This window comes from Apus apus, chromosome 2, assembly GCF_020740795.1.
Source record: "Apus apus isolate bApuApu2 chromosome 2, bApuApu2.pri.cur, whole genome shotgun sequence".
Classification (NCBI taxonomy): domain Eukaryota; kingdom Metazoa; phylum Chordata; class Aves; order Apodiformes; family Apodidae; genus Apus; species Apus apus.
In genome coordinates this window covers 69222344-69243215 of record NC_067283.1, presented here as the reverse complement: position 1 = coordinate 69243215, position 20872 = coordinate 69222344, and the positions used below count along the sequence as shown (strand labels likewise).

General features: G+C 40.3%; 1 protein-coding gene across 5 annotated transcripts in view; it reads left to right on the top strand.

The window, feature by feature from the left end:
• The window catches only part of FARS2 (phenylalanyl-tRNA synthetase 2, mitochondrial), a 243785-nt gene that overhangs the window by 136003 nt on the left and 86910 nt on the right, over window positions 1-20872 (top strand). For all 5 annotated transcript variants that reach the window (XR_007888605.1, XR_007888604.1, XM_051610550.1 and 2 more), the window contains one exon: window positions 3150-3310. Coding sequence is in view for 3 of the 5 variants with exons in the window: in XM_051610550.1 (XP_051466510.1) it covers window positions 3150-3310 (161 nt within the window). In the remaining 2 variants the exon portion in view is untranslated. The remainder of the gene's footprint in view (window positions 1-3149; window positions 3311-20872) is intronic.

The window sequence follows — 20872 nt, the reverse complement described above, 5'->3', positions numbered from 1 at the left end:
GATTGGACTGTTTCATCCCCCAGTGTGGGAAGCCAGTCAAACCATTTTATCCAATTCTTCTCCATAATTGGCTACCTGACATGCAAATCTTCCAGCAATTTTCTGCTAGTGACTCGTCAGGTTTTTCACATGAGGCAGCAGGAGCCTGGCAGCATACAAACCTTTGAGGGGCCAGTTGGGGAAAGCTCATATTTCAGGAAAGCTTTATCCATTGGACTGTGTCATTTCAAGCAGTGATACTATGATTGCCCCATCAGGTCCCTGGAATCTTCCACTTTGGCCGGGTCTCATCATCAGAACCTCAACATGATTTTTTTTTTTATATTTAACGCTATTCCATGTTCATTCTTTCTGTCATGTTGACTCACATTCACGTGACTTCTTTGCCTGCTACTTGCCAAAATTCAGTGTATTTAAACATATATATGTGCTGTGAAAAGCCTTGGGTTGCTCTCAGTCAGCAGATTTCTTAGCCGCATGTTTAACTTTTAAGCCACCTGGTCATTTAGGAGTGTGCTGTTGAGTTCCCCAAGGTAATTCTTCAGATGCTGTGAGTCAATCATATCTTTAAACACTGTATAGACTTGGAGCTTTAGATATAGAAAGTTGGAGAGGATCAGAGACAAAACAAATGAAGATGTGGAGTGGAGATTTTTGGGTGCTAATTTGAGGAGGAATTCTAGTTATCTGTATTTTCCTTCCTTTTTCTCTTTTTTTCCTCTGAGTAGAGGGAGTTCTTCACTGATATGGCTTTGGCTGCAGACACTTAAGAAATTTGTGGTCTGAAGGCTGATAATTGTATGAGAATCATCCAAAGACCAGTTCTGCAACTACGTGTTTATTCATAGCTCGGATGTCAATGCTATGAGCTGCTAGCCAGATAGCTGAGTGAATCATTTTTGTCTGCTACATCATGCAAAAAAGTGCGATGTGTTCTAGTCTGTAAAAAAAAAACACACAAAAAAAGAAATTACTGATATAAAATAAAAGCTGCATTGCAGAATTAAAATGTGTAGCAAATCAATTTGGTATAAATATTGTACATTCTTACATTAAAATAATAATTTTTAAAAAGCAAACATCTTAAATGTAAAGCTCTGCCTATCAAAATACATACCCATTCTGCTGATCATCTGTCAATTTTTTTTTCCTGTCCAGTCTACCAATAATCATCAGTAATTTGGGGAAGGAGGACCATTATCCCCTATCATGTATAGTTAAATGAGCATTAGTGAATTAACACTGGTGCTTAACCTGGCATCTTTAGGTCTTAGGTATAATGCCTCTGTATAGATAAAGCTGTAGCTGTTCAGAACCCTCATGGATATTGCTCCAGGTGTTCTACTTTGCCACTGGAGTACTTTCAGCTTGGAAAAGAAGCAGTTTATATTCTCCACTAAAAGTTGTAGCTCAAAATCTTTCTTAAACACAAATTTCAATACATTCCGTTTATCGCTATCCTTTCTCTAAAAATAACTCAATCATCAGTAGCAGATTGTACAGTTCTATGTGTAAGATAGCATGGATTGCAGGTTTCCAGGGTCATGTTAGCTTTAAGTCTGTTGGTTGGTTTGAGCAGCTCTGCCATGAGGTACCTTTTGAGTTCACACCCCTTACTTTATTTCTTAGGACTTCCACAGTTCAGTTGATAAACTGCTTTCAAAGGTCAGAAAGTGCAAAATCTTGCATATGAGCATGCGAGAAAGGACAAGGCAAAATATCCATACTCCTCTGGAAAATACTGATATAAAGTGGACCAAATTCCTGTGGCAGTGCAATACTGCTGAGATTGCGGGTAAGGCACAGATGAGTTCTGCTGGGAACTTGGTATTCCAGGTAAATAGGCAGATTCAAATTAATTAAAAGAATCAAAGTGATGACTGTGTCTTTTTTCCCAAGCTTGTCCTGCCTGCCTCTATTTAAATTGGACTCTGGACTGTTTTGTCTCGAGACTGAATGTGACAGCATGTGCCCCAATAAGGGGAGCTGTCTCCTTTCTGAGAGCAGGACAGGGGTTGGAAAGTAGACTTCTGCCTCCAGCCTCCTGCCTAATAGTGAGGAAGCTGCTAATTTAAAACTTTCAAAAAGACTAGAGTTTAAGTTAATACTAGAGGAGCCACGTATGGCCTTGGTCTAGCTGGATGGATGTGAGATTTACAGTACTAGTACATGACTTAGGAGCACACTGCCAGGGTTCATGGTGAAGAGTCCAGTCTGTCACACATGCATGCATCCTTTCAGCATAAGTGTGTTTATTTAGGCATTTCTTTAAGTTTTAAAAAGCTCTGAGCCTTTGCCAGAGCTGTGGGGCTCTCAGCTTATTTCAAGATCAGTAGGATGATGGCCAAACACAGAGTTGGTTCCTGGAGTTGGAAAAAAAATGCCTGTTTAATGACTCAGTGCTCTTGTCCTGTAAATGAAGGAAGGTATGAATATTTACTTTCCTGCCAGGAATGTTGCATCATTAATATCTGTACAGCTCTTCTGTATTAAATATTCTTGTATTTTATATTTAGTGGCATGTAAGAGAGCCATGTGGGACCAGTGGCTTTTCTCAGGGGCAGCAATCCAGGAGCTCCCTGTTTGGAGGTGTCACCTTAATGTGACAGCACCTCACATCTTATTGCTGTTTCTTCCAGAGATCTTGAAACTGGCAATTTTGATTCTCCCAAGTGTTGGTAATGATGTTAATGCTACATAGGCTTGGCCTGGTGTGTCAACCTAAGTAAAATATTCTGAACTGGAAATTCATGTTTCTGTGTCTTATACAACACAGCTGAACTGCAAAGTGTTTAGCTGTAAGGATAGTGAAGGAAAGCAGTGTATAGTGTTATGCAGCATTTCTCAAAGTCTATTTGAAACTTTGGGCACAAAGAGCCAACAGTGCTACATTATTTTATTGCCACTTTTGGTTCCTGGACTTGGTGATGTGCCCAGTCTTGCTGCTGTTCTGATGAAAGTAGGATCTGTTCTGTAGCCTTTAGTTCTTTCATTTGTCTCTTACTTGCAGGGTTTTCTCTCTGGCCACTTTACCTTTTTTTTTTGTTTGTTTTTTTCTCCTTGGTAAATAGGTGAACATTTTATCAGCAATTTTTCATGTTGTGAACTTAAGCTCTTGAATTTTTATTGTGTATGTTTGTTTATTGCAGCTGGTGCTCAGGATAAAATTGGCTGGGCATTTGGCTTGGGCTTGGAGAGGCTGGCCATGATCCTGTATGATATCCCTGACATCCGACTGTTCTGGAGTGAAGATGAACGCTTCTTGAAGCAGTTTATTGTGCCTCACATTTGGCAAAAAATAAAATTCCAGGTAAAGTAATACATATATGATAATAATTTTCTGTCAGTAAGAAGTGTTTGTGGCCCTAGCGAACATAATTAAAATTCTGTGCCATTAACAGATTAGGTTTTAAAGCAACAACTTTACAGCTCTCATGATTCTCTGATATACTGCAATAAAATCCAGGGTTTTATGACATTTTTTTTCAGCCAGAGTTGGTGTCAATACCCAGTGAATATCTCTGTTTTGAGTACATGTAAGCATGTATTTAACTTTTAAATTTATCCAGAAAAGGGACTGATTTAGGCCTGTCTCTCATCTGGTTATGTTCTTGAAGTGTGACCATAATTTTGTTTCCGTATAAAAATGTGTTTGATGCTAAGCGTTCAAATATTCTAATACATTCCAAACCTTTCCCGTTGTTTTCACCCTACATTCATTGAAGTCAATGTGAATTGCATTGTTAAACTTTGGCAAAACGCTTTCTGAATGTCCCTCGCTGTCTTCAACATGTCAGCTCGTTCCTCCAGGTGGTAGTGGAGGGAAACTGCAGGATCAGCTTCTCTTTCTTTTGTAACTCCTCTACAGAGGTGACTTTTGTACGTGGCAACCTTGTCTCAGATTTTGTGGTTGCAAAGTAATCAAACATAACTGGATTGAGTGGAACTGCTACTTCCGTAATATCCTTCAGCATGAGCCCAGGAAGGTTCACATGAGCTGGTACCACTGGTCTTTGGGGGAGTTGAGCTGCAATAGCTGTGTAGATGCTTGATGAAGTCTGAAGTCCTAAAGCAGAAAAATGCTTTTTGCTATTTTTTTTAACTATTTCCCTTTGTTGTTTTTGAACAGCTTGATTATGGTTTTTAAGAATTGAAAATATAAAAGGGGAAATCAGTAGTGATAATGCTCAGATGAGATTTGAGCAGACTCCACATAAAATTAGTAGCAGAATCGATTTTTTAAATTCCTAGTAATTCTGGCACATCTTCTCTGGTAGAGTCAAAGTGGTGTTTAGACAGATTTGGGGAGTAGGTTGGGGTTTTTTTTTGGGGGGAGAGGGGTGTTTTGGATTGGTTTGTTTTTTTGTTCATATTTTTTTTGGTGATGCCATCATTGGGGTACCCTCTATTCTGCATTGGTGAGGCCGCATCTGGAGTATTGTGTCCAGTTCTGGACCCCTCAGTTCAAGAAGGAGAGGGAACTGCTTGAAAGAGTCCAGCACAGAGCCACAAAGATGATGAAGGGAGTGGAACATCTCCCTTATGAGGAAAGGCTGAGGGAGCTGGGTCTCTTTAGCTTGGAGAAAAGGAGAATGAGGGGTGACCTCATCCATGTTTATAAATATGTAAAGGGTGAGTGTCAAGAAGATGGAGTTAAGCTTTTTTCAGTGATGACCAGGGATAGGACAAGGAGTAATGGATGCAAATTGGAGCATAGGAGGTTTAAGGTGAATATCAGAAAAAATTTTTTTACTGTGAGAGTGACAGAGCACTGGAACAGGCTGCCCAGAGAGGTTGTGGAGTCTCCTTCGCTGGAGACATTCACAACCCGCCTGGACACGTTCCTGTGTGATGTGCTCTAGGTGACCCTGCTCTGGCAGGGGGGGTGGACTGGATGATCTTTCGAGGTCCCTTCCAACCCCTATGATTCTATGATTCTATGATTGTAGTTACCATTAATAGAAGGGAGACACATTTTTGCTGCTGTTCCTGAAGGTGAGTCTGCCTGTAGGTTTCCCTGATCTACAGAATGTTTGTTTTTTAAATAAGAAGTGCTCAAGTCATAAGTCATCTTCTTTTCAGTGCATGTCATTCTGGTTGGCTTTGCTCCTGGGGAGCACAAATTGTGTCTTGGTTTATAGATTGCAATCTGATCTCTGGTGTAACTAAAATGAGATTTCTTGCTTGCTTTAAAATTGTGAATCCAAGCCTCAACTGATATTATCAGTAGGTGGGGCTTTTGGTAAAAGGCCCAGATTGTCAGAATGATATGGTCTGATGCTGAAGGCAAGCCAACTCTAAGTTGCATAAAATTTTCATGTTCAGCTTCAGATAAAGTCAGGTCTAGAGGTGTAGTGAACCTGTCTGAAGATGACAGCAACACAGGTTACTCAGATGAAATGTCATGGTTTCTAGGAGGCTAAAAGTGAAAGAAATACTTTTTCTCTCTCTTCTGTAATTTTTTGCTTCTTTGTTTAGGATTTTTATTTTGCTTTGGCTTTTGTTTTCTTATTGGAGTTTGTTTGTTTGTTTGTTTTTTTAATTGGTGCTGTTTAGGTAACCTTAGCTGAGCAGGAGTCTCTAGGAGAACATAGTTTTGCACTGTTTTGCTGAGTAACTGTGCTGTCAATAGGAGGGTGAAGACAAGGTCTTGGTAGGTCTTTAAGCGCTTTTTGCTGAGTGACGTTGGTTTCAGCTGGCATTGGTTCAACTTGGAAGACAGAGGAAAGTTCTACAACCCAGAACTGATGTTGTAGAGAGAGTAATGAAATTCAGACTTGCTGTCTGAAATATATTTTGAAGTAATATCATGAATCAGGAGATAAGATGCAACAGCTGGGGGACAAGGAAGAGAAAATGTCAGCTGGTAGTTTACTCTAACTTGGACCAAAGGGAAGGACCAGAGTAATATTACTGGGCCAGTAACTACTGCTTTAGCACATTAATGTGCTGGCAGTCATATCCCAGCAAATAGGCCAACGAAAAGTATACAGATTAGGAGAATGAGTGATATGGGAAGGGCAGCAAAGGTGCAAAAATGGATCATTTTGAGTCTTTTCTTTCTCTTCCTCTACAGAAAGATGATATGGCCAATGTTTTAGAAACAGCTTTTTGCTCTGGTATCAGGTACTTCTTAGCAACCTATTTTCTTTTTTTCTTTTTCCTTTTTTCCTTCTTTTTTCTTTCTTTTTTTTTCCTCTTAACATATGCACACACACACTTTCTGTTCTGTTTTTTTTCAGATGTACTGTAAAACCAAGTTAGCAGACCTTTAGCACCTGTCTACCTTCTAAGGAGTCATAATTAATTAATCAATCACATAGTTTATTAATTTAATATTTGAAGGAAAAATTTTAGCCTGTCTTCCAGTGTTGATGTTGTAAGCAATCTCTATGGATATTAAAAAAGTGACAGGCTTTCTGACTGCAAGGCCATGCAGTATTTTTCAGCCTGACTGAACTCAACTGAGGCAAACCAGATGTTTTGATAGCCTTTCATGACACAGACTGAATTCTGAAGCCTCAGAAGACCCAGGTAAATGTCCATCCTTGATGTGCTTAACTGAAACAGATCTTTCAGCCTCTGGATGCTCCCCAGATTTGATAATCTGCATATTACCAAATAACATAAGTATTTTTCTTTCTGTTGATTAAAAAGTTCTTCAAATACATGAAGTCCACAATACATAGCAGTAACCCTTAATAATAGCCAGGCTAAATATACTCTTGTTCAAAAATGGGATTTAATGGAAGCATTTTATTGGGACTTAAAGTATACGGTTTGTGCCTTTTAACAGCCTGAATATGTCAGACTTTTTCCTGTGTCATCAGTTCAATATACATGTGCAAGCTTCAGTAGGTCAAAAAGCTGCTTGGAAAAGCTGACAGTGCTTGTACCATTGTGGCCACTCAGCACAGCTGTGTCAGAGTGCTGCTCCCCACAGATCAGATTATTGCCTTGATTTGGATTACCAAATGGCTCCAGCTATAATTTGACACAAGTCACAGCAGTGTGAGGGATCAGAGGCTGGTATCTTGCCTTCAATCACATTCTTACAAAAAAAAGATGTGTCCGTGGGCTGACAACTCTCAAGAAAAGGTACAAAAATGAAATGACGTTTAGGGAAGGAAGACACTCACTGCTCAGATGAAATGCAGTGTGCCCAGAGGTGTTGATTAAGACGAATGGGCTCTGGCAGCAGGACAGTTCCTGGAACCTCCATCACTTCGCTGCCACAGCAAGCAAGTGGCATGTCATGTCCACTGACTGCTGATGCAATCTCTTCTCACAAAGTCACTTTCATTTGATGCTGCTGGTGGCTGCTGCTCCTGTTGTTTTAAATAATTACTTATTTCTATTGCAGATGAGCCTTGTCGCCTGGGCTGAGGTCACGCAGAAGAATGTTTATGCTGTTCTAAGGGAACCACTGGTACAGAGGGAATCTGGATCAGATTCCTATCTAAACTGCAGAATCCCTCTGTGAGATGATGGGAGCTGCTTTCTTCTTTTTTCCCCACATTCTAGCCCTACCTACTTTTTACTGCTCCCATCATCTCCAGGGGCTGCTTCTTCCTTGCATTTGCCAGCATATACAGTCTCTCCAGGATCAGTTCCTTCGTAATAACCCATTAGCTTCAGTACTCAGAATAACAGACATTATAACCAGGATAACTCTGATTGCTGCCAGGACAGACAAAGCTCCTAGAGCTGCTCAACTGGGAGACCTGAGGGGCTAGTCACCTTTGGCAGTGGAGTGAGGAGAGCTGATGAGCAGCTTGAATTGACACTGTTCACCTCCCGCACAGCTGTAGCGAAAACAGTGTATGTGACCCTAACCTCAGATACTCTCTTCATTGAAAAGTGAACAGTCAAGGTTAGCAGAGATGAGAAAAAGTGTATCTTCAGGAAGATGTAGTTATGTGGAAAGAAGTAATTCATTATATGGGAAAGGAAATCAAACTGGGCTCATCTTTCTCCTTTGAAAATAGCAAAGGCTGCGCCTCACTCATTCCCATTTGCCTTTGCTCAGCGTGCCATAGGAATTAAGCCCCTATTCTAATGACACAGCATTTATCCAGTACCCCAGTTTGCACTGTTTGCTACATCTGTGAGCACTCGTGTTCACACAGTTACACAGTACAACTTTTTTACCTTACTGTACACTTTTCAGTTTTCTGAGACAGTCATCATTTCTGTGCATCTTTCCTGTGCACATGCCTGATTGTTGCTGGGGCACATGTGGCTTGTCCTAAAGCTTTAGATTATGCTTAAAATAAAATGCACTGGCAGTTCCAAGGGGAAGCTTTTGCAAATTAAACCACCTGACTCTATAACCTTTATTCTATGGTCAAGAAGGAGAGCACCTAATCTATAAGCCAGCCATTTCAACCAATTCGTTCTTATTACATTCACTGCACAGGGTGGGTCTGTCTGACCCGTCATGAGTATGTTACTCCATATAATTTATATTTATCTTCTTAGTCTGTGATTAGCTTTATTTTCCAATAAAAAGTAAATAGATTCACTGGCTGCTACCTTTTCAGATATTTTTCATCAAGATTAGGTAACTCCATGTTTAAACGGTTATTCATTTATTATGTTTACTTTCTAATAGTGCATCTATTAAAGGCAAATATGCAACCATTAGTATGTAAATTTAACTTGGATGTCTGAACAAATGAGGTACTGCCTCTACTGTGATTTATTGTCTGATTAGTTTTACTGTAATTGAAGATATATAATGTGTGTGCATGCATGTAGAGGTACAACAGGATAGATGATGTTGTAGCATAAACATTTTATTGGTATGACTTTGGGAAGGTTGAATTTCTTATGAGTGTCTTACATAGATTATCTTAAATGAAGGTCAATAAAACCTTTACACAGTGCTGTATATCATCTCTGGTTTGTCTGTACACTCTAGAGAATATTGTGAAACTCCCTTTTTTAGTGTTGGCTAGCCATGGAAAAAAGGCAAAAATGTTGTCTTCATTGCAGAGGTGCTGCACCAAGCTGCACAATTGGATTAGAAGTCACTTGATCATCAAGTCATCCCTCGTCAGGATTTTATATCTCAAATCATTTGTAGCTAGTGCTGGTATTGAAGCTCTAGGAACCTGAGCCCTCTGGCCCCAGTCAGGCAAAGTACTGAAGCACATGCTGAGCTTTAAACTTGTGAGTAGTCCCATTTAAATCAATGGGATAGTTCCTGTGCTCAGTCAAACATAGCCAAAACGCCTCAGTAGTTTCAGGTCAGAGATCTCCATACTTCCTGGAATCCAACTGAGAGTGATCAGTGCCTTGCAGGGCTGAAGCAGAGGAAACTTTCAAAACGGCTTTTATAAGCAAGAGGAGTTTCATCTGACAAACCACAAATTTCATTTGCAAGATCTTCCGTGACTTATCAAGGAGCTGTGCTTTTCACTGTCAAGGCTTTACATAGCCTGTTCTCATCTAGCAGTTTTAGTCCTTATCCAGAAACTGAGGCCTGCATCCAACCGGACAGTGATTTCAACATTTCTTCCCACTTGTTAAATGCCCATGTGAGCATTTTTTGGTTTTAACCCTTTGGGCTAATACCAATGATGCATGTTTTAATTCATACTCTTTCCTTCCCTTCACCCAGCCACTGCACTCTAGTCTTACTAATAGTCTCCCATTGAACCTGGACAAACACCAACAGTTTAATTCCTTTCTGCTTTTACTTGGAAAAATGTCCAGTAGTCCTTTTTGGTTAGATTAATTAGTGATATTTATCATACGTAATATCTCCATCTGTTTTTTGCTGGAGCACCAAAGGGTGAAGCATATCCATGTCATTGCTCTAGCAGCCACCTTGATAATAGTCAGATGTACAGAGAAGGCTGTGATATTAATTAGCAGAAACATAGTTCTTTTCCTCTCCTTCATCTGTGTTCCTTGAAAATACTTTAAATAGGTCTAGGTTGTTTTCACAGTCTAAGAATATTTGAAAATTCTGTTTTTCACCTGTTAAGTTACCACATGCCAGCAGCAGATTTAGTGTTGCTGATGGTGATGTGAAGCAAAATAACTGGTTTGAAGTATTCTTCCTGGATGGTGAGTTTTCTACTTTGTACACAGCTGTCCCAGTTGGAATTTGTTTAGAGTGTGGGGAGGAGAATTTGTTTATGTGTGTGTATATATATATAAAAGAGAAAAATATTTAATCCTTACTTTCAGTTTTCTATGCTATCACAGTTAAGTCACCCATAGATTTTTTATTACATGGCAAGTAATTCTAAAACATAGATATAATTATGTATTTTCTCAAATTCTCAGCTATGTGGGAGGTTCAGGGCTTTACTAACAAACCTAGAGATTGCTGCAGGGGTTTTTGGAGGTTTGCAATGTGAAATACTGGTGTGTCCACCTGGAATATGCCCTCTCTGTTGAATCCAGGTGCAGTTAAGAGACAGCAACTGGAATTTCTCTCCTTTTGAAGGATTTTGGTGGTTTTGTGACTACTCTGTGCCACTTGTTCTCAAATCTTTGGTTCTCACAGGATCTGGGTGAGGAGTGTATTTATTTTTATTCTTTTCCATGTACTGTTCTGCTCTCCTGTTCCAGTTGTACTGTAGCAGCTACTTATGTGGCTACACTGTGAGGTGGATCAAGGACCCTTTTTACTCTGTGGTTCCTTAAGGCTGTATCAGTTCCCTGATCCACTTCTCACTGTTGCCCCACAACCTCAGCACAGCTGATGAAGCAGCAGTTTCCTTTTTGGAGGCAAGATAAAAACAGAAGTGACTGGGGAAAGATGAGAGTGAGAAAAACCCTGCAATGTGGCATTGCTACTGGATAGCATGCCCCAGCACTGTGGCCTACATGCATAAGCAGCATAAAGGAAAGTCATGGATCAGTGAGGAAGGTGAGCAGCTGGGGTGGAAAGAGGAGCTTTTGATAGCTGGGACTCTTCTACCTTTTCCTTCTGTGTACATTGGACATGTAGAACCCTCAGTCTTGGAGGAAAGAAGAAAGGTGTCCAGAAGTAAGTGAAAGAAAAGTCAAGGACTAGAGAAGAAAGCACAGAGTAACTTGGATGAAGACATACAGCTATTCTTGTGGAACATTTTTTGTCATTTTGTGGCATCCCAAGTGAAACACAACTGTACAACCCCATGAGATCCAGAGGCCCCTGAGTCTGTAGGTGTGTCCTGTGGATTTCAAATTGGTTTCTCCATGTCTTCCCAAACAGATGTTTACCATTGTCCTTCCACGTAAAAATACTTGCACATAAAACCAGGAATGGTACCTGTTCAAAACCAAATGAAAGCATCAAGATAACTTTTTTTTTTCCCCTCTGCCTCTCTGTAATCTGGGAAGTTGTAATGACCTGGCAGAAACCCAGCCTCTCACAAGTTGTCAAGAGTGATAACATTTGCATCATATCCCCTGAAAGAGTTTGGCAAAGCAAAAGAGAAAAAAGTGTCTCAAGAATGCCCATACCAGGTATGGCTGAATACAGAACATGTTGTTAGAGGATGATGGGTGAATCATTGAATATTAGGGGTTGGAAGGGACCTCTGAAGATCTGTGAGTCTAACCCCCCTGCCAGAGCGGAAAAAAACAAACAAAAAACAAAGCCCAAAACAAACAAAAAAAACCCCCAAACCACCACACACCAACTAGGGCAGATCACTCAGAAAGGCATCCAGACAGGTCTTGAAAGTCTCCAGAGAAGGAGACTCCACAACATTTCTGAGGAGCCTATTCCAGTGCTCTGTAACCCTCACAGTAAAGAAGTTCTTCCTCATGTTGAGGTGGAACTTCCTGTGCTCGTGTTTAAGTCCATTACCCCTTGTCCTATCACAGGGCACAAGTGAAAAGAGGTTGTCCCTTCCTTCTTGATGCCCATCCCTCATGTATTTACACACATTAATTAGATCCCCTCTTAGTCTTCTTCTCTCCAGACTAGACAGCCCCAGGTCTCTCAGCCTTTCCTCCTAAGGCAGGTGTTTCAGTCCCTAAATCATCCTCGTAGGCCTTCATTGGACTCTCTCAAGTAGATCCCTGTCCCTCTTGAACTGGGGAGCCCAGAACTGGACACAATACTCTAGGAGAGGTCTCACTAGGGCAGAGTAAAGGGGAAGGAGGACCTTCCTCGATCTGCTGGAGACTCTCCTCTTAATGCACCCCAATATGTAAAGAACGTGGTATTCCCAGCAGCTGTGTCATCGAGTGAAAGAGATTCCCAGCAACTGGGAACAGACCACGAGGGACTTCCTTCCAATTTGTATTTTCTCAAAAAGGAGCAACTGTAGCCTCCACTGCATTTTGAGCTCACCCCAACATGATGTAAATTAAAAATGAATTTCCAGTTACAAATGCTTCTGCAATCTACAGTTACTGCCAGAGCAACCATTTTGCTGCTGTTGGCTTTTGGGGTTTTTTTTGTAGGCAAAAGCCAATGCAACCCTGTCAAAGTACACCTGATACTATTTAAATGTTTACTTAGAAAAAAGTGCAGTAAGCTTAAAAAAGCATGTGTTACTGTGTTTTGCTCTGATCTCTAAACCTCATAGAGTTGCAGTTTGACTGGTTGAGGCTCTTTAAAACAGATAACTCACAAATGAGTAATTCTGCTGCTGAATATACCAACCAATCTTTATTGCATCCCAAATGATGAAGTATAATGGTTATAAAAGTGCTTAAATAAGCCACGGAGCAATTTCCAGCAGTGATATGTATTCTGAAACCCACATTAAATTAACACTAGGTGAAGGAATAAACTTAGAAATCTAAAAGAACAGTAGATTTCTATTGATTTCTATGATTCTGTGATTTCATATTGGTTATGTGAAGCTATAAGAACCAGCTGCTGTTGGTTTCAGCAGTAATCCACAAATAATCAGAACTTTCAGTCTCACTGTTTACAGAAGTATGTAGGTTGTAAGGTTGCCAATATTTTTCTAATATTCATTTAAGTACAGTCTGGTGAAAAGAATTCTGGCTAGGAGGATGGCACAGTAACTGTCTTGCCTTTAGTCTTTGGACTTGACCTGACAAGTGACTCAGTTTCCCTACTCAATAATTTTGTTTTCTGTGCTATTTATAGTTGTAGTTGTCTTCTACCTCCTGCCTCAGCATGTCTTCTCCATTACTATCCTAGCATGGGAAGTTCTTCAGGACAGGGGCTATCATTTTGTGTTTTACCTAATTGACCCTGATTTATAACTGGCATCCCTGGGTAATTATCACAATCTGAGTATCTACATGTCTACAGCCTGATTAAGTACAACTTTATGAGTGCACATGATGCATTTGATGTAAGAATAAACTGTTTAAAATATATCTAAGCACTTTGTCTTCAGAGATACAGGTCTGTATTTATAGTCATATACAAACACAGAAATATAAAGAGGGGAGGGGGGAAGAGAGATCTTGAAACCAGTAGGAAATGCACGCTAATTATTTTTCATGCTTTTGGATAAAAGGATGGGTTTTGTCATAGATGAGTTTACGTGATAGCTGGCTTCATGTTTATGCCAATGTTTTACACACAAAAGATGCATCTTGCAAAGAGCTTTTGATAAAGTGGTCTCTAAAAGCATGCCTAAGCCCCTACAGTCATCAGTGGCATCATGATTAGCCATTGCAGCTGAGCTCTAGAGCATCTCTAGGAAATGAGGAGGGCTGGGGAGAACAGTCTGGGGGCATGTGAGTGTATGCTTGAAAAGAAACACCTTTTGAAATACATGGTGTTAATAAAAAACCCTAATTTTCACGTACTGCTTCTCTGATCAGAATATGAATTAAGCTACAAACAATAGCCAGACAACAGAAGGCAGAGTTGGGAAGAACCATATTATTCTTTCCATACCTGTCCTCAGTTTCCTTCATCTTGCTAGTGTAAGGGACACCTAGACCATAGAAATGGCAGCATAAACCAAAATCTGGCAAGTAAGTAATGCTTTGGGGTGCATATGTTGCAGTGGATTTGCTTTTGCAATTTTCTTTAAATTAATAATGAGAAGGAGTAACCTCTTTTGAGAATTGCTTGCATCCTCCTGCTAGTGCACATGTGTTAAATCAGTTGGCATAATTATTGCCACATGTAAGCTGTTCTCCTAAATCAGCAATTGTGAACCCTTTTTCTGGTTCTTGTAAAATAAGGAAAAGCATTTAAAGAAATACCTGATCTCCACAAGGATTCTTCTTGCTGAGGTTCACATGTTCTTTACATTTTGTCATTGCATACTTAAATGCTTAGTGTACTTTTTGTCCTCGTTGTGCTTGGTCTGTTCTTGGGTTATGGCTTCTCTGTAGTTTTCTGCTTTAGACATTGTTACTTTTTAACAAGATTATAGCTTTAGAACTGCTCTGGGTCTGCCTGAAAGGAAAAATTAAAGGCTTTTCCCCTTCTTCTGAGTATTGGACAAGGAAGTAGAGCCTTTCACTTTTGGTTCTAGCTTACCTACTACTCTTTGAAGTTAGATTCTGTTTTTAGCTTGCTACATAAACCTGGTGTTTTATTATTGGTTTTGCACTTTGGAGGTTGTGATTGGTAAAAATTCAGTACTTTAGGGGGAAAAATGTGAAGTTGATTACTCTGGAAACTAAAGTACTAAGATTTTGCCAAGAGTCATTGCAACTCAGGCAGTTTTCCCAAGTAAGGAAGGAAACCCGGGTGTTTTAGTGGTACTGGAAATCATGAAGAATATTTCAAAACCACCCATAATCTGCTGAAGTAAATTGCTGTATGTGGCAGTTGGATTCTTTGCATTTCTCAGGGAGCAAATATTTTTTATGATGCAGTATGTACAGTAGCTGTTCCCAGACAATAGAGTTTTGGTCATAAGTCTGAGAAGTGTAGAAAGATGAGGACATTCCTTTGTAGCATTGCAATGTCCAAGGCATTATGTGAAGTTGTACCTGACCAATAAATACAAAGCATTATTGTTGTTGGCATGGAAATTTTTAAACTTTTTAGGACACAGAGAAAAAAAATATAGATTGTTAGGTGGGAAGAATGACTCTTTCAGGTGTTGTGTGTGCCTGTGAGATTTGTGATGCCAGCTTATTTTAATGTAAGTCATATTCAGGTGTTCTGGAGATTCTGCTATTTAAACTGTAACTCTCCAGAATGTTGGATTTAATGAGCAGAAAAGAAAATATAATCAACAGTGCTTTATATGGGATTTTTTGTCTAAGCTGAAATAAAATGCTGGTTGCAATTTGTTTCCATTGTTATGCTATGTGTTTGGAAGAAATACATCTTCATATTTCTGTAGTCTCTTTCCAAATACTTGCAGTCTTTACTTAGTTATAAATCTTTTATATGAATTGTTGATGTGTGCAGTGTTTTACTCCACTGAGCTATTTATCTTGGTGTTACTATTAAGCATAATGAGAAAAAAACATACAAACCAAACCAAAAGAAAGGAGGAAACCTGACTTCTGAGCATGGCAAAGACCGAATGCCAGCAGCAACCAGTGCCTTCTGCAGGAATTGCAGGTGCCCAGCACTGCTGAAGAAGAAATCCTGAGTATCTTCTGAGAAGCTGGGTTTTTGATTACTTATATCACTTGATCCCCATTCCTGGCAGACATGGGAAGTATTTTTAGAAAACTGCAGGATTGTTACATACAGTCTTTAATCGTTGATAGTCTATTCTCTAAGGTGTGTGTCGTCTTTGCCCTTTTTACCCCTGCTACAAAGAGCCTGATAGACTGATTCTGGCTCTGGGGTGGGAGATTTGGGTGGGAAGGACCAACAGAATACAGACAGTCTGTGCAAGAGGCAGTCCTAAAGTTTGATTGTTGGGTTTCATGTGAGATTCTACGTTACTGTTTTAGTCGTTCCAAATCCACTGGATTCCTTCCCCAGGGCACAAGCTTGCTTATTTTCTACAGACAATGACAGAACATAATAAATAGGTTGTCCCATTTGTTCCCCTTTGTGTTACAACAGTTCTCTGGTAGCAACTGCTCAAATGTAAAAAATTAACCAGAAAAAACATTTCTTGGATTTTGGTTGTCTTGCAGTGTTAGATGTGTGTTTGAAGTGGGAGATTAGCACAATGAACCAGCTAGCTCAGTAGGCCATCAACAGAGAGGCTGGGGAAGAAGCATGAGGACAATGCGTATTTTTCCACAGTAGTCCTAGAACTGCTATATGAACATGTCAGGCTAATCTCTTCTTCACCCTGGTGCTTTCAGAAGGGGGTTGCAAGAAACTCAGATGCGGGAGTGAGTAGTGGAGAGACATCCCTTTCAGTGATTCTCGCTGTGAGTCCTGTCTGTTCTGTGGCAATATGATTTTTTTTTTTTTTTACTAGTCAAACACAGCAGAGAGTCCATCGCCAGTATTTAGGGATCATTTGTATTTAACTTTCAGTGTATTTTTATAAAAAGATCACAAGTGGCAAGGCATATCCAAATGCCCAAGTGCATGGGTGTCTGGAAATCTCTCTTCATTGTGTACAGTGCAACAATCCTACTTTTAATAGGATTAAGTAAATCCTTTAATTTTCGTATGTCTTTCCTGCACTTTTTAAATTCCTTACTACTAATAAAAATAACCTTTTCAGTACCTAGTTGATTCTCAGTTTTTGACCACAGGTCAGTGTAAAATACATTTTCGCATTGAGAATTGTATTGTGGCTTTAAAGTTGGAGCATTGTCCATGACAAATTTTAATTGAGCTTGACTTTAAAATAAAATGCTTTATAAATAAAAGATAATAAAATTTAATGCTTTAAAATGAAACCTGCACCAGGGGAGGTTCAGATTGGATATTAGGAAAAATTTCTTCACGGGAAGAGTGGTGAGGCATTGGAACAGGCTGCCCAAGGAGGTGGTGGAGGCATCATCCCTGGAGATGTTAAAAAACCAGGTAGACAGGTGGTGTTTCGGAGATGGTTTAGCGGTACAGGGTGGTAGGGAGGGTGGTTGGACTTGATGATCTTGAAGGCCTTTCCCAATCTTGATAATTCTAATTTGAAGTAATGTTGTGCATAAAAACAGTGTCCCTTTCTGATGCCTCAGAGGCTTAGTATCTAGTGTTCCTTTTGGATAAACATGTTTAACAGCAAGTTAAGTTTTTCTACTTATTCATTCTGCCACAGCACCAGTCCTCTTGTGCATTCTTCCTGGTGCTTGGAAAAAGTGGAGCAGTTTATCTAAGAAGTTTAAACTTTTCACTGGCTGTTACTCATCTTAATTTTTCAGTGTCATACACGTATCGACTCTCCTTTGTCAGGCAGGCTCCTCTATAATAAGCTGTAACTTTTAGCATGCAAGGAAGGTCATGTTTGTTCTTATGCATGTGCACTCGTGTGCATTTGTGATAAGTCTTTGGGGTGTTTTTCTATTCAAGGGTGCTTCACTAGCATTGGAAATGGTGACTAGATGAGGTGATATGAAAAACTACCTGGTGACCACTTAGGCAGAATATGAGCAAATTCCTTCTTGTTTTGCACCTTTAGGGAACCTACAGTACAGCTCAAGAAAGAAACTCTTTATCTTTGACAAGATCCCATAGACCTTAGCTTAGGTGCTGAGGGGACAGCCCATATGGTGGTATGCACTGCACAGCAGAGAGGAATCTTGCTGGATCTGGTCCACAGATAAGTGACTGGTGGTAGCTTTCACTTGGGTTCTTGTCTCAAACATGGCTTAGAAATCCAGCATTTCCATCAACCATGACAAATTAATACCTTTGGGAATTGAAAGAAACCAGGCTGTTTAGAAAGTAAAAAGGGAGGAAAATGGGGATGGCTTTGGTAATGTTTGGGCAATCCTTTCCCTTCTTCCAAACCCAGAACCTCTAGAAGACTTGATTGCATAGTTCTACTGCCAAGCCTAAGAGGAGTTGTTTCTAAAGCGGTGTACACCCAGTTATTTTCAGTAGCTCAACATCTTTGTGCTGTCCTTCATACTTAAGATAAGAAATCACTAAACTAGAAAAAGAAAGGAGATATGGTTTGGTAATCTTTTCATTACTAGAATGTCATGAAAGCATCAATTTTCTTAGAGGAAAGACCTGTTACGTTATGCGTAACCATTTGGCTGAAGTATACTGTCTCCCATGATGGCAAACAGCACGTGCTGGGAGAACAGAAGAATGAGTACAAAAACAGGGTAGTCCTTCTCCACTTTTAGTGATCTTGTTTAAAGCCATGAGAGAGATGCTGAACCAAAAATGTCATTGGATTGCTCTGTTTAATACTGACTGGAGGATCTGTCCACCATGAATTTGTTTTGTCCTTTCTGGTTCCACGTAACAGGTCCTTAGTTATGTTATGCACAGTGTGGGAAAATGCACCCTTTAGTTAAATCGAAACTTGATGCCTCCCTTGTTCTCTCCTCTCTTTTCCTCTGGCTTCTGTGAGAAATAGTAGTGAGTGTTTCCCTTTCTACATTGAATGAATTAATGGTTTGAAGCTATTCAGAACACTGAAGGGCACTTGCAGATGCTTAAACCGTGGACAGAGCATTCTCACTCATGTGCGAAGACAACCTCTTCCACTTAAAATGGTCCACGTTCAAGGAGAATGCCTGAAATCCAGGGAGCACATGATGTTCCCTTGTACCCATGGTTTTCCCTGTACCTGTATTTAAGCCTGCAGAGGTGAAGAGCACTTTTGTGGGGAGCAGACTGCCCTCCAAAAAGTGCTGATCGTACTTGCGTGTCCATTCCCTGAGAAGCTTGTAGGACCATTGTAGGCTAATGCCCTTCTGCCTTTCCCTAAAGGAGGACAGAGAGTGGTCCATTTGCTTTGATTTTTAGAGCTTTATCCCAGAACAAATCTGTGTATCTGCTTGTCAGACATTGTAGAAGTTCTGTGTTGAAATTTCTCCATTTCCTCCCTTGGATACATGTGTTCATGTGTGCATGAACACATAATTTTATATTTTTTTTTTCAGAATAGTCATAGTTGGAAAGGACTGAGTCCAGCCATCACCACAAAAAAAAAACCACCACACAACACACCACCCAAAAAAACCCCCAACACAACAAGACCACACACACTCCACCAAATACCACCCCCAAAAAACCCTCTGACAATCTCAGCCACTAGAGCATGCCCTGAAGTGCCACATCTACACATTTCTTGAATACCTCCAAGGATGGTGTCTCAACCACCTCCCAGGCCGTTCCAGTGCCTGACCACTTTTTCAGTAAATAAATTCTTTCTAATGTCCAATCGAAACCTCCCCTGCTGCAACTTCAGACCGTTTCCTCTGGTCCTGTCAATATTCACTTGGGAGAAGAGGCCGACACCTACCTCCCAACTATATAGATAGGTATATATACACCTCCCTAAATGTATATGTGTGTGTATACATGGGTTAATATATACAATTTAGTATATGTAACTAAGAAAAAATAGATTTGCTGAAGGGAAGGTAGAAAACTTATAATAATGGAACATTGCGACTACAAATTTTAAGACATGACAGCCTAGAAATTCAAAATTATGTTTCCTGCAGCAACCGTTATTTGTCTGTGCTGCTCATAAATACGAAAGTGTAAATCTAGTAGCATACACACTAATACAGGAAACTTCATTATGTGCAAGGGGGCTAAGTTGCAGTTGTAAATTTGCAAATTTGAATTTCATTCCTGTTACGTGTTTAAATTTCCTATGATAACATTGAATTGATGTAGTTTCACCAGGGAATATATTAAGAAAGGCTGAGCTATTACAGGACTGTAGCTTTCATTTCAATGAGAATATGACGCTGCATTAAAACTGTATAGTTTATGTACATCTCCAAAATGTGGGGCAATGCAGGACTTTTAAAGCTTGGCACCTGTGATGCTGCCAAATCTCCTATTTTTCTGACTTAGACTGGGGATGGCAGTGCAGCATGGCTGACTTTTTTAGTAGTTTGGCTGCTGTGGAGTTGCTAACCCAGCCTTTGATACATGCCATTGTTAACCTTGCACTTGTGTGGCCACTGTCAAAATACAGGTACAGCTTTTTCCTCTGAGTGTTTGTTGCTTGTTCCCTGGTCTGCAGCTGACAGCAGGCAGGGAACTGAGTGAACAGCCACGGCACAAAACTTCTCCTGTCTCCATAGCACACTGCACTAATTATTACTTCATCTGGGAAAACATTTTTAATTATTTTAATTTTTTGGGTGCCAAATATGTGTGGGAAGTCCTGAGATTCATCCGATTTTTGGAGGTCTCTGGGCTGAAGTAGTTGTGTGGCTTTGGGCTGGCCTGTTTGCTAGCACTGGCTGTGCATTATCCCCAGCTGTTTTCCCCCAGGGGAGGGACCTTCTGCCCATGTGTGTTCTCCTGGCAGACTAGCTGATGATCCTTTGTTGTGTGTGGACAGAGGCTACTTAAGGTGACCATTTGATTCCTGCAGCCAGGGTGTCCAGTGTAGTGCCCTGGTGTGACAAAATCCACAGAGCCTGGGTATGTCCTATTTTATGCTGAGAGATGAATTCTGGTGGACACTCTTGCTGCTTAAGACAGTTGCCCACCAGTGCCTGAAACTGCTGCAGTCCTTCATCCAGCATATGTTAGCAACTATGGTGGTCTGTGAACTGCAGTGGTGGAGGAACAGGCATGTATTTGTTTTGTCAGCTGCTGCAGGGGCAGTAATCCCTGACAGAAAGGTGGAGTGGAAGGCTGGGGATGAAGAATGCCCCAAACCAGCAGAGCTCTCTGCTGTCACAAACCCACACAGAAGAGTCTCTGTCCTGAGTTTTCAGTGATATGCTCCTCAGGTACATCTAGGCATCAGCTAGTAGGCTGGCAGAGCAAGGAACAGCACTGGTGTCCAGCTACTCATTTCTATACTAAAATGAGCATCTTCAGCAGGAAAAACTTGCAGTTTTAGTAAACACTTGGCTTATTTATTAACCAAAGAAGAGTGACTAATGACTAGTA